Source organism: Orbicella franksi, chromosome 7, assembly GCF_964199315.1.
Source record: "Orbicella franksi chromosome 7, jaOrbFran1.1, whole genome shotgun sequence".
NCBI lineage: Eukaryota > Metazoa > Cnidaria > Anthozoa > Scleractinia > Merulinidae > Orbicella > Orbicella franksi.
This window is the reverse complement of record NC_138151.1, coordinates 26,300,381-26,313,687: the sequence shown is the minus strand read 5'-3', so window position 1 is coordinate 26,313,687 and position 13,307 is coordinate 26,300,381. Positions and strand designations below refer to the sequence as shown.

The 13,307-nt window shown below is 39.9% G+C and overlaps 2 protein-coding genes across 2 annotated transcripts; both read left to right on the top strand.

Moving 5' to 3' along the window:
- The first annotated feature begins 343 nt into the window (after positions 1 to 343).
- Positions 344 to 3,516, top strand: LOC145492913 (beta-4C adrenergic receptor-like). Its single transcript, XM_081472290.1, has one exon. It carries the CDS (start codon positions 759 to 761, stop codon positions 1,692 to 1,694), a length of 936 nt encoding a protein of 311 aa, XP_081328416.1. The 5' UTR covers positions 344 to 758; the 3' UTR covers positions 1,695 to 3,516.
- Positions 3,517 to 8,137: 4,621 nt separating this feature from the next.
- LOC145493139 (uncharacterized) lies at positions 8,138 to 13,075 on the top strand. The gene is made up of 4 exons (XM_081472534.1): positions 8,138 to 8,606; positions 8,914 to 9,785; positions 11,043 to 11,553; positions 12,124 to 13,075. The coding sequence occupies exons 1-4, from the start codon at positions 8,465 to 8,467 to the stop codon at positions 12,873 to 12,875; spliced, it is 2,277 nt and encodes a 758-aa protein (XP_081328660.1). The 5' UTR covers positions 8,138 to 8,464; the 3' UTR covers positions 12,876 to 13,075.
- The last annotated feature ends 232 nt before the right edge of the window (positions 13,076 to 13,307 follow it).

Genomic DNA, 13,307 nt, shown 5'->3' with positions numbered 1-13,307 from the left:
TGATGTCTGCCTTCTCTAATTATTGTGGACATAGACAAGTGACGTTAATTTCTGGTCGTTAAAGCCGAAGAAGCACGTCCGAATATTGCCTCTGTTGATGGCTTTCATTTTAGCATTAGCATAAGTAAACCGTCGGAGATCTTTTCACGACGTTTTCTTAAAAGGTTTTTGACTTGTCACTAGGTTGATTGGTGCGAGTTTCGAAATGTGTTATGTGACACAGGTTTGAATAGAAAAACAGGTATCGGTGAGAAAGCTTGCAGAATAGCTCTGTTTAGAGATACTTTGGCGAAAAATCTCTTTTAAATGTTCATAATAATTATTTCTATGACTTAAAGAATTGAAGTCGTTGACAAGGATGTGTCATCTCAAGTATGTTTCATATGCAAAATACCTGCTAATTGTAAAAAAACAAAAAAGATTAAAAAACCGATCATGTTTCACTGTTTGTTATTACAACTGTCATGTTCCGAAGTATATTAATTCAGACACTTCGTCTTTTAACTTTAAACCGCGCTTAGAGATTGAAGGTTTTTCTCCGTTGCCCCTTCAGGTTGAAACCTCTTTTCGTGGTCTTCATAGCTCAATATTTCTGTCGAGAAGCCCGAAAACCACTGAAACTACAATATTGAGGGGAAAAGGATCTTCGGAAAAAAACAATTACTGTGTCTTTAGTCCGGGCTCTTTTTCAGGGGAGATTCTAAAATACTGAAAAGAGACAAGAAAAACTGGACAGAACGCTTCTTCAATCAAGTGGAATGGATCAACCACAGTCTCTCGGCAAGGTTCCCACATCTACAAACATGAGCGCTGATATACTGCACAGTTCAAAAAGTATCACCGATCCTTGGTATTGGATAAGCGCTGCTTTAATCGAGGTTCTTATCTTGTTAGCGAACGGAGTTCTTGCAGTGATCATCATTAAGTCCTCAAGACTTCATTATTCGGCCAACTGGTTCATTCTTTCGCTGGCAGTGTCCGATTTGTTCTTCGGAGTAGTGGTGATACCATCTACTATGATGTGCAAAGTTTGGCTGTCTTGCAACAATGACGTGCAATGGGTACTCTCTGATCTTGTCGTTTATGTATCGATTGCCAATGTCTGTGTGATGAGCCTTGATCGTTTGGCCGCAGTCGAATTTCCGATGAGGTACCAGATCATGGTGGTGCCCCGTGTTAAGCAGTGGATAATTCTCTCCTGGGTGGTACCCGCCATTGTGTCAGTCGTTCCGTTCTGTTTGATGTTTGCCGAAAGTGGCGCAGCCATCGTGCAAATAAACAAAATATTCCGCGCGGTGCAACTGCTAGTTTTCGAACTAGTACCATGCTTAATAATGGTTGTCGTCCATGGCCGTATCTTTGCAATACGCCGAAAACACACTCGGCAAATTGGTTTGCAACTAATTCAACTAAGCGCGGCGTCGACTGATTCAATTCATCGCAAACGCAGGAAACGCCCAAACTACAGAGCGAATAAATCATTAGGAGTTACAGCCGCGTTGGTGTTCTTTTATGTCTTTTGCTGGTTTTTCTCTGCGGTCTTGACATCATGCCGTCATTTTGAAATCTGTGAAGTTTCTGACGCAGCTCTGCTCGCGACTTCCCTGTTGGTCTTTCTTAACCCTGCAGTGAACGCTTTCATATGTTTGTTTATGAAGACTGACATTCGCAACGAGCTGCGGAAGGTTTTTTGAACGTTTTTGAGGACTCTTTTAAGGTGGCCGAACACAGTTTTCGCGTGCGCTTTGGCTGATGCAATTCAGCGCGCGCACAAGGATTGCAAAAAACAAACATGCCGTCAATAGCGCGATCATTTTATTTACTCAACACCCGCACTATCTGTGCTATTTTTCTCTATAATTGAACGCAGTGTATTGATGGCTTTAGTCTTTTATTACAAAGATATGTTAGAAAAGGTAACGATGCAAAGAACCCAGCAATTCTCAGCTTTTTCTTTGTTACCGAAAGACCCCAGTTAAATGCAGCGCATGCGTAGTAAGTCAAAAAAGTGCGATTGAATGAAAAATTGCACTCTCGGAGATACGCCTATTTCTCGAGAACCACTCATTAGAATTTCACAAAATTTGGCACGAAAATACTTTAGGAAATAAGTAATTGGAGTATTGAAAATAACTGAACTTTAATTACTAAGGAAATTCTAGATATTCCAGTGAGCCTTCAACAAGGGATAATTAAAGATCTCTCTGTTAAATTATTAGCAAAATCGTGTTAACTTGTGAGAATCGTTAAAAACCTGTTACATGCAAATTATAAAGAAAATCTAATGACTAGATTTTCTACAACTAAGCAAAACCGATTTTAAAGGCCTGGCAACGACACATACGTCAGCTTAACCATCAAAAAAGCATAGTTTGTGTTGTTAACCTGCTTGCTGCCATTTTTGACGACCGAGGGATCAACGATTTTAGAGAAAAAGGTGGATGAAAACACAGGTATCAAAAACTGTGTTCAACCACCTTAAACACCTTTTCCCGTTGAGATTGAAACTGATTCCACAGAAGAGCGTCTTTAAGAGGCAATAGGAAGCTTTAGCAAGTCACGACGGGGACGGCGACGGCGACGGCGACGGCAACGAGAACACACACCAAACAGAAGGTTTAATGGTGAGAACAATAGTTCTGCACAATGTTCTGCGCGTACGTTTGAAATCTTGGTACATTTCTAAGCCGTCTTCCGCAAAACAACAACGTGAAATGACCAAGTTCTACGTATTTTGGATAATGCGAACCGCAATGGCTAATTTTTCGTATCTTCCTTTGCAATTGAACGCTGTCATTGCATATTTAGCCTGAGCATGTTTTCAGCCCGACTGGCGTACTGAAAAAATCTGCACAGTTGAGACGGCGTCGCCGTCATCGCATATCATTGCTAAAACTCCCTAATATCATGAAAACGACTTCGCAAAGTCAGAACTCAGAAGATATATTTTCATTGATGGAAACCTAAAAAAAAATATGGTTAGTTTTGAAAAGAATTTCAATAGGAGAAGGAACATTTTGTGCACGAGCGAAGGTACTTAGCCGGTCATATTAAATGTTGGCACTGTTTTGACCTATAAAGGAGCAGCACAAAAGAAATGGCTGAGCTAAAAAAAAACAGCTAACCGTCCATACTTTTGACCTGAAGTAGACTCAGCCTAGTTCATTTGCTGTATCGTTGTACGGTGAACGCAATGAATCTTGAGTCGGCTTTATTATTTAATCATTAGAACCGTGCCCAATCAGCTTTGTGTAATTAAGTACTCGGTGTAGATCAGATTAGATTTTATATCCAGTCAGTAAATAAATACCAGTATGAAGCAGAAGTGGATAGTTTTTCGGACAGGAAATAATCCGTTTGGTAGTTTAAACTAACGGTGTCGTAATAGTCAGTAACATCAACTCATTTCTGTTAGTTCTATTTGAAAATCTTTCCCGGGGTCACTTTTCGAAAGAATCAGCTAGGCGAGTGAGTAAGTGCAGCAATGTTTCATTTACTGTTTGGAAGGAGAGTAAGTCTTTTACTTTCAAGTTACTGTAATGACTTCTTTTTATTTTTTATTTTTTTATTAATTATTTTAAACAGCGTAATCAATTATCTCGTTGCGCTCGCTAGTGTTGTATTTCAAAAGCTGGTTTAACATTCAACAATTTGTCTTACACTCAGTTTTCTCAAACTTATCCCATACTGGATCATGATAAAATAGTATTGTACAATCATCTCTGTCAATATCATAGCTTTTAGTCTTGAATTAAAAATGACCAAACAAATACGTTTTTCACTGTTTATATGGCTTTATTTGCGATTTTCTTGAATTCCCTTCGGTGAAATCTACATCGACTCCGGTGGGAAACGAATTTTAAATATGAGAAAAATAGCGTTTGTTAGCCGCCGATACGTCTTTTTTACAAATTAATGTCTTTTCAAGCCGCGGAAATACTGGTCAGCTAGATTTCCAAGAAAAATGAGCTCCAACCAAAGTAAAATGTTTATAACAATTTATGAGGGAACAGGCCCTGGAACAGAAAAAGAAGTCTCCCCAGGCTTCTCCGAAAGTCAGTTGATTATAATGAGCAGGCCAGACCCTATGTTTTCTTAAACAATGTCTCCTCGTTTGGCCACCGGGGCGGCAAAACATTTTGTTTGCTTCCCGCTAATTGAGCCACCCCGGGAAACATAACAAGAACCAATGTTTGCCAGGCCTTCAATATTGCATTGCGCATCCCCACTGCGCACGATTATTGCGTCATTAGCGCGCGCACTAGCCTGCGTTGTAGGCATAAACGAGGAAGAGGAAGGGTTACGGATGCAGAAAAACGCGGGGAAGGAGGTAAGGAAATGCCTGCTATAAGAACCGGGCTTTTCGCGTTACGCCCACCAGTTTTCATGTGATTCGATTTCATCAACTGTAAATTGCTGTCAACAGGTTCACCAATCAAAAACTAGCGCGCGCTTCTCGGCATAACCGACTTCCTGTGTGAATTTAGTCAATTCAAATATTCGCGGAGTAATTAATTATCGAAGTGTGCGCGTGCACGTACACAACGTAACTGAGATTTCCCTCAAGCTATGCTCGACAGCGAAATAAATGCTCGTTTCCTCTTAAACGAGCATCGTGACCGATATTTTAATTGTATAATTTTGGTACTTTGAGTTAAAAATGCTCGGAAGGAAAAAAAGATATAGCTAAAAGAGTGCACAAAACCACCACTCGAAGATGCGAATTAAGACTTTCAAAACAACGATTCGAGAAATGTATTGAGTCAATAGAGTTTAGAATTGAGTGATTTTTCCAAAAATTTTATATTACATTGTGCCAAGTACCCGAGACTTTCTCTATGTCAAGATTTTTTCAAGTATTGCTTTAATGACCTTTGCTCCCATGCCAGCTACCACAAAATGTAACGTGAACTGAAGAAATAACGCGCGTGGTTAGGCATAAATGGGGTAAGATTGGCCCATCATATCTCGTAAGCGAGTAAGGCGACCTATCTTTTTTAAACTGGTGGATACGCGAAGCGTAGAAACGTGTTTGTTGCGGGAACTCTGATATGCAAATGTGTCACTCACTCACTCACTCACTCACTCACTCACTCACTCACTCACTCAGGTGTAGACACTGCTCGTAATTAGTCGGCCCGAACGAGAGCGCCCGAGTCCGGCGCCATGTTGGAATAGTAACCGCGCCCGACGCCATATTGGAATAGTAATCGTGCAGTCAGTGCGAGCCTACTACTCAATGCGTGCATCGTGCCAGCCCGAATATTGATGATTTTGTAGCTTTTACACGACCATTAATATTAGGTGTTTCGCTAAATTAATTGAAGTGGAGTTGACTTCGAAAGTTCGAATTAGTACTATGGCCAACTTGAAGGCTGAATTTCAGGAGCATTTGAGTCGTCCAGGCGTTCAAAATGACTAGGAGATGTGCATTTGTTTGCTGGAAAGTGACCTGAAAAGCTAATGTGGTAAGCTTTGATGAGAACGTGTCTTATTCCTCGACCTTAATGAGCTTATATGAGCGAAACGAACAACTTTTAATGAACGAAACAGCCATTGAATACAAAACAAACATCGGCACCATTGTATAATATTGTAATTTCATTTTTTATAATTTAGTAACATCTAAACCTGAGACCAGCCGAAATATTGTTTTAACTCTACGACGTTGTGTCAGCCTTGCAGTAGTGGCGTATTATCGTTTTACTTTTCAAGTTTGGCTCATTAGATCTGCTGTGAGATCCAACGTTCAATCAAGCAGGACCTTCGTTCACCGCTTTGCAGTTTAAACACTTAAGTTTTTCATGTTGTTGTCCATATTCAACCGGTATCGAGTTGTGTTCTCTATAATTGTCTTGTTTATTTTAGTACATTGATCTGAACTCTAAGTGGGATGTGAAATGCACATAAACTTGGAAAGACACTCCCAAATACTTGATTTTGATAAGCTTAAATTATTTTTACCTGTCTTTTGTTTACACGTTTGCTTCCTGATTGAAAAGATAACAAAGGGAAAGACTGTGACCCCTGTGAGCTTGTCTCCAATTATTAGTTAATACTAATTACATTGACACTTCAATGAAGCTGTTATTATTATTGTTGGAACACATATTTATAATAGACAGATTTGCCGGATCAACGCTGAAAATGTTTGCAAAAGAGTCTACTTATTTTGATATATTTTACGTGCAATATATATAGAGACAAGCGGTTCCATATTGGAAAAGAGGTGCTGTCTCATAAGAAACCTTACCTAAAACCTTGAATGAAATGCAATGAAAAACGTTTGTGAACTCGTACGACTTGACTGCATGCAAATTTTTCCAGCAGGCAGATCAACATTAAGATCTGGGTGTGAGGGAAGGGGGGGAGGGGGGAGAGTACTCTATGATTTGTTGGGCAGGAGTGTCCTCTGTGACCCAAGAACCCTTAGCCTTTACCACTCCATGTTTTGCAGCAAATTTGCCACCCAAGCTATTCTGGACGTATGTCTTTGTGATATGTGTGCAAAAAAAAAAAAGCCAACGAAAAAAGCCTACACTTTGTGAGTTAAGTGCGACCTTGCATGGTACAAACCCGGCTTGTTTTAACAGCATTTAATAATACACCAGTAATCGCAAGTTCACCAATATGTTTCATCTCTAGATTACCTAATCCACGAGTTTGGCCATAGATCTCCTTTGATTATTGTATTTTTCGAAGCAGTGCTTAGAAGAGAACATTCAGAGGAAGTTTCAAAAAAATTTATCGGCAACTTTTAATTCTGAGGAATTACCTTAAAAGTATAGGGAGCCTGCTTGCGGGCGTGCACATTCTCTCCCCAGGCCATCACTGTTTCCGTATCAAACCAACTCAGCCGCGCGCGCAGAATCTCATTGTGTCGTCAGCCCCACGCGTATAGAGCGTTGTGCGACAGAATTCAGAATGATAAAGGACCATTTCAACGGACAACGAAAACGCGTCTTTCATAGTTCCGTTAGAATTTAAAAGACTGCTGGCGTGAAAAGATAAGAAACATACCTTGTTTTCAAAAGATTAGTGAAGGTGAGTTAAGATTTTTTTATTTATTTTATTTCATTTTCCTTTAAATTCCGTTAGAATTTGAAAGATTGCTGGAGTGAAAAGATAAGAAACATACCATGTTTTAAACGGATTAGTGAAGGTGAGTTAATTATGTTCTAAATGATTTCTGACTCATCTTGTTATTCCCTGCTTCATATCTCGGTTAAAATTAATGATTTATAGTGACAATTTTTTATGAGAATTTTTAAAACCTATTTGAAAATTTTGAATTCGCGAAATGATTTAATGCTATGTTCACACTATTGCGTTGTTTTGTTGATGCATTTTACCTCTACCGAGTTGTGCCTATCGGCCACACTTATGCGGTAGGGATCAATTTTCAAATGTACATGTCTTCCACTCTGGATAGTATTAGTGTGAACGGACTTCAGTAACCCCCAAAACATATCTTCTATGGTTTGTGTATTTTATTTGGGGTATGGCAAAAAGATCGAATTGAAATTTAGCACGTACTTAAAACAACGCCGGTGTTTTTGTGAATAAATCGGTTATATGGTCTATGCAAAAATGGTCAACTACCTTATAAGAAGTTTCTTTTTCGCCTCGAGATATTAAGGATATCGAAAGTAACATAGTAACAATAGTAACATGACTAAGCGGTGTCCATTTCGGGCTCTTAAAATAAGAGAGATAAAAAAACCGAAATAAAAAGAATTACATGCAGAATTTCTATTTTACCATAGAGAGAGCTACCATGATTAACAATACGTCTATTAACATAACTAGAATTTGACAGCAGTAAATCCTGTCCATGAACCGTCAATCGCACTAGAGAAAAATTTGCCAAAAACAAAATGGGTTAAGTTTTTCGGCGAATAAAAATATAATAATTACAACTGAGATCCGCCTGGAAAGAAAGCCATTTAATTGTCAGAAAGAGCACGTGTTCATGACGTGTGCTGTCAAATTCATTCAAGCGTGACACATACGCTGTCCTAATAAAGCATAATAAGCTCCGCTGACAACCAATCAGATTCGAGAATCGTTTTTTAAGTTTGAATAAGTGTTAAAGGATAACAGAACCAATGTGGCAGCCTCGAAGAAAAGCCCTTCATATTCTCACGAGATGGTCAGGATTGTCCCTAGCAAGTTAGCCTACGTGTAGCCGTACCCATCGGCTACACGTAGGCTATAGCAAATAGATTTAACGCTCAGAGTCTTTCATCGATAGCTGTTAGGAATCTTCGAAGTAGGTTTGACCTCCACGAACAAAGTTATCCAAGAATGCGCTCTGTCTAAACCTAATAAATGAAAATACAGTTATTTTTGATCTCTTACCAGTCTTACGACCTCGGTTTTAAAGAGCAGGGAATGGGGAAATAAAACTCACAATCACTTTTAGTTAGTGGAGCCATCTTCTATTTGCCAGGTAATAATCACGATGGATATAACATCTGCCTCTTCTTCGAGCAGCGAGGCTGCAAGGAGATCATCCTCCAACGTTTCCCATCCGTCAACTGGGGCGAGCCAGGTAGTCTTGCCAATGGATGGTTCTACAAGCCGCTCTCAAGAAATCACCGCTGGTAAGTTAGTTACCCTGTGTTACCCTGAGGTTTAAAGCGTGCAAAAGCTTGCGTTTTTTGTTTTGAGTTTTGATCAGTTCGTTGCATTATGATGTCCTTTCGATTAGAAATTATTTTATTACTTCGGTTTCCGCCACACGGTAAGTATATTGGACGCTTTTGGAACCATTGAGAAGAACCAGAAAAAATTTCCTCATCTCTTATCGCTCATAGTCAACTTGAAATCATTAGACAAGCAAGAATTTGCAGGCATTTCAAGCTCGCTTCTCATCTAAGCGCGATTAATTGAAATCTCTTTTCTCCCCAGCTACTGTTCCTAGTGTCCAAAGTAGCCTTGCTGACCCTAGTTTTCAGCCATCTGCACTGGTATTTCGTTCTGGGATTGCTTTCGACTACGACAATTTTCCGCGAATTCTTTCAGTATGCTGGCCAGTGTTCAACATCGAGAGTGGCATGTCGCTGATAGCACGAGATGCCCCCGAGCGAAGCTCAACACAGGTACCAACAAATGAAACAACAACTTTCAATAATGATGTACCGCTCTCGAGTGCGCCGGTCTTTATGTGGGGTCCACCTCATAGCGTGCCTGTAGTTAAGGACCCTGTGATGAGCACATCAGACAAAAAGGCACCTATAGGGACATCAATACGTGACTCCTGCGAGATAAAGACCAAAACGATCATCAGTAACACAGATGAATGCGTGAAAACCACATCTGAACGGCAAGAAAAAGCGGCCACGGTTCCCCATGTGAGCCAAAAACATGAAGGGTCTTATTATGAACCAGCTGAGTCAACTACATTAAAGAAAGTGGAAATCAGTGGGGAAAAACATTTGCAAGAAAGCTCATTTGACGAAATTCAGGTTAATACCAATAGAAAACGTTCTGCTAGCGAAGAAGCGACGATCAGCAAAGTTCTCGGGCAGAAACGCACAAGGAAACCACTGCAGGCGACGCTTTGTTTGTCTGCTGATAACAAGCAGAGAGGTTTTAAAACACAGGAAATGCTTGGTCCTGCAAATTGTGAGAGCGAAAAATCTGACCATGAATGCCACTGTATTCAGCCAAAGGAACGATCTGATGCGAAAGACTGTGAACATGCTACTGTGACATCACCAAAAGAAAGTAAAATTGTGTCGAGTTCCGCAGAAACTAAGAGGGTAGAGGAAGATAGCTCGGTAAGTTTTAAACGTTTGGGAATTGCTCAATTCAAGGCCATATCTGGTGACGACGTGAACCGTCGTAGCCACTTGACAAATTGTATTCCTTCTATTTGATGTAATTACGTATATAGCGACTGTGAATCCTGACGACTAGCAACGAACAAAGACTCAGGTGACATTTGGACGCATTGCGGTCCTATATTTCAAAAATCCATTTTCTATAATTACTTGGTTATGAAACCACACGTGGATAAAACTGGTCAAATTATTTCTTCCTTCTTGCTCTGTTGGGTTGTCAGCTCAGTCGGCAGACGAAAGTAATTATCGTTTGTTTTTGTTTCGTGTCAAAGCGGTTTTTGCTTGAATCGATCAAAAGGTAATTAGTTTAGCATTACTACGCTGCACGATTGACTTAAAAAACTCGCGTTACGTAAACAAAACCCAAAACGATTTTAACTCACCCGTACATGTTATCTTGCGCTTCACATCAGCTATATGTATTTAATCTCGAACCCAGATCTCCCACGGTCAGCGCCCAACAGAGTGAGATCTGAGTACTAGATTAACATGCATTTACTTCGAGCTTTGATTGATTCGCCGGATTGTCTGTGCCCCTTGTAACTGGTCAGAGTGCTTACTTTGATTTTGGTTAAGACACTCAATTGAATATAAAATGTTTAAGCAAGCAACCGGAACGATGATCCTGCTGGTATACGTTGGATCAATAGTGATCTAATCGGCTTTACATATAAAATGAAGAATACAAAAGCAAAAACCGACACAACGTAGGACGATTTTTTGAAGGTGTACTATATTTCGGCTGGCCAAACCAGCCTTCTTCAGCTACAATGGAAATTTTTACATTGGGACGTGTTTTTATGTGTTTTTATTGGGAACGTAAATATCGGCTACATAAAAACACGTTCCAATTTAAAAATTTCCATTGTACCTGAAGAATATAGAACACCTTCAAAAAATCATTCCACGTTGTGTCGGTTTTTGCTTTTGTATTACTCAATTGAAAACCGCTCTATCTGTAGTCAATTGTTGGTTTTGGTTTCACGACAGCCATTGCAGAACTCCGAACTGTGTTTTTGGTCGTTCGTGTGAGTAAACGGGGATTTTGTCATTTTTTCACTTAACTTTAAGAAAAAAGCCCTGACCATTCAAACGCGCTTCTACCGGAATGGGAAAATAAAATGTATTGGGAACGTGATCAGGTTTGTTAGCTTATACGAATGGGTTTAATTTAAACGGAATGTTTATTTGTAGGATTGTAAAGTCACGGCAGAAGTCTCACCTCCGCATGCGAGTTCCAACTTGTGCGCCGTAGAGAATGCTCGTATTGTAAAAGAAGACAACGTCATTTCGGAGGCCAATAAAACTGATCACTCGGAAGAATCATACGCGTTTTGCAGTTCTCCTCCTCGCCAGAGCGATAGCGATAGTAATCATTCTGCAGTAAACTTACAGCAGTGCAGTCGTTTGGAAAAAGAGCATACGCAAGAGAATGTACGGGATCTTATCGCCAGAATCAAGTACATCAAGAGTCGACTTGATCGGGCAGAATCTGACTACAGGAAGAGACGCATGTTGAAGGCGATTATTAGTTTACAGAAACGAGTCAAAGCTCTCTTCAAAGGCATGAAAAAAGAAAAGGTGGACCCTGCTAAAGAACAACAAGAGACGAGCAGCTATAATGAAGAACTTCCGGGTCAGGAATTACCGGATGCAAATAGAACTGGTCGGAAGCTTCCAACCAATCACGTGATCACGGATCAAGGTAAACCTGGATTTCAGGAAAAGGAGAAACAAAATCTAATCTAAAGTATTGGAATAAAATTCGATTATTTAACAGCAGACCAAGGATATCTATGTTTTAGCTATTAAAATAGCTAAAATCTAAAATAGCTAAAATCTGCATCTGGCTTATATGATACAATGAATTTTCTCACGGAGCTGCATGTTCTGTTAAGTTATAAGCCAATAAAAAGAAAAACAACTGCTAGTAGTTTGAGAGAGCAGTGAAAATACTCTCCAGCAGCATCAAAGTAATATAGAGAGGTTGGGTGCTCGATTGATATTCGATTAATATACTTGAATCTTTCCGCTGTACTGAAAGCTTGGTCAATATAATGGAGATAATTGGAATGTATTTGCACATTTGACGATGTCCCTTACCCCTCTCATCATTGTTTGTCTTAACATGGTTGTTTCATCTCTGAAACTTTGGAGCTAAAATGACATCCTTTGGGACGAGTTAACATTGACTGAGCAGAGAAAATCGAAGGGGTGGAGAAAACTGAAATTCGTCGATCGACTATGATGCTTAAGCAAGTTCCTTTCTCTGCAGGTGATGTTTCGCTTCTACTTGATGTTAAACAAGCATCGAAGGATTCTTCGAAGGGCAATACAGGAAGAGAAACCCAGCAGAGCTGTAAAGAGCTAACCATTGTCTCACCGCCTGTCATCGTTGTCAGTCATGATAATGTTACAAGCAGTGAGACGAAGACAGAGGATGAGGTAAAATTGACAACTTTCTGCCATTCTAAAGATGGTGATATAAACTGTAAGAATAACAACAACTATAACAACAACAACAAATACAGAAGAGAGGACCGTGGTAGCCTGTCTTTGATATCTTCTAACGGATCCGTGGATGAGATTTCACTTAGGCTTCCGTTCGGAATCGGGTTGGATTGTTCACCTTGCGGAAAAAGAGCTGCCTCGTCCTCTGAATTTGATGAAAATGAATTTCCAAAAGATCAAAGCTTCAAAGCTAAGAAAATGAAAAGGTTATCTTTATCAGACGAGGACGTAAAGAAGATCGACCCAAGATTCCAGGATGTCATGAGCCATATTCAAAGTGTCACGCAAGAAGGCGCTCTAGATGGCTCAGAATTAAATGAAATGAACGAAGGTACGAATAAGTTAAACTTAGAATCTGACGCAGCAAATACGTCACGGAACAATGAGTGTGACTCACTAATCAGAAAGGAATTTAGTTTGAGTGACACAGATTGTGTCACGGTATTCAACAGTACGGATGCAGCACAAGGGATCAGTGCAGTGGACAAAAGGAGGGTATCACTGGGGGGTAACTAAGGGCTAACGATCAAGTCTTCTTTTATTTCTATTTGGCTCGACCGTGGTATTTCTTATCAATTGTACTGAGGCATTGTGCACGAAAAATATTATGGCTGACACAATAGTCCATGGAAATAAAATTATGGCTGAGGCAATGTCCATGTTTAAATTCTCTTCCTAACATTTAGGGTATTAGTGATCACTATATATAAACAACAAAAACGAAAAAGATGACTGAGGCAAGCGCCTCGATTTGCCTGTGTGTATATAGTAGCTATGGCCTGAGATATTTTTCTGAGAGGTTAGGAGGTAACGAAGGTGTATCTGAATTCCTCTTCAAAGCGCTTGAATGGGTGACCGTCAGAGTTGTAGCCAAAGCCCCTGAGGGAGATAAGTAAATCATCAATATTTGATCATTATCCAACTGCAGCGAATACCGTCCAAATAGCA

Bases quoted from the DNA above. Each gene is read 5' to 3' on its own strand.
- LOC145492913 (XM_081472290.1), top strand. From the start codon at position 759: ATGGATCAACCACAGTCTCTCGGCAAGGTTCCCACATCTACAAACATG.
- LOC145493139 (XM_081472534.1), top strand. From the start codon at position 8,465: ATGGATATAACATCTGCCTCTTCTTCGAGCAGCGAGGCTGCAAGGAGA. The intron at 8,607-8,913 runs GTAAGTTAGTTA...TTTTCTCCCCAG, and splicing joins CTCTCAAGAAATCACCGCTG to CTACTGTTCCTAGTGTCCAA. The intron at 9,786-11,042 runs GTAAGTTTTAAA...GTTTATTTGTAG, and splicing joins GGGTAGAGGAAGATAGCTCG to GATTGTAAAGTCACGGCAGA.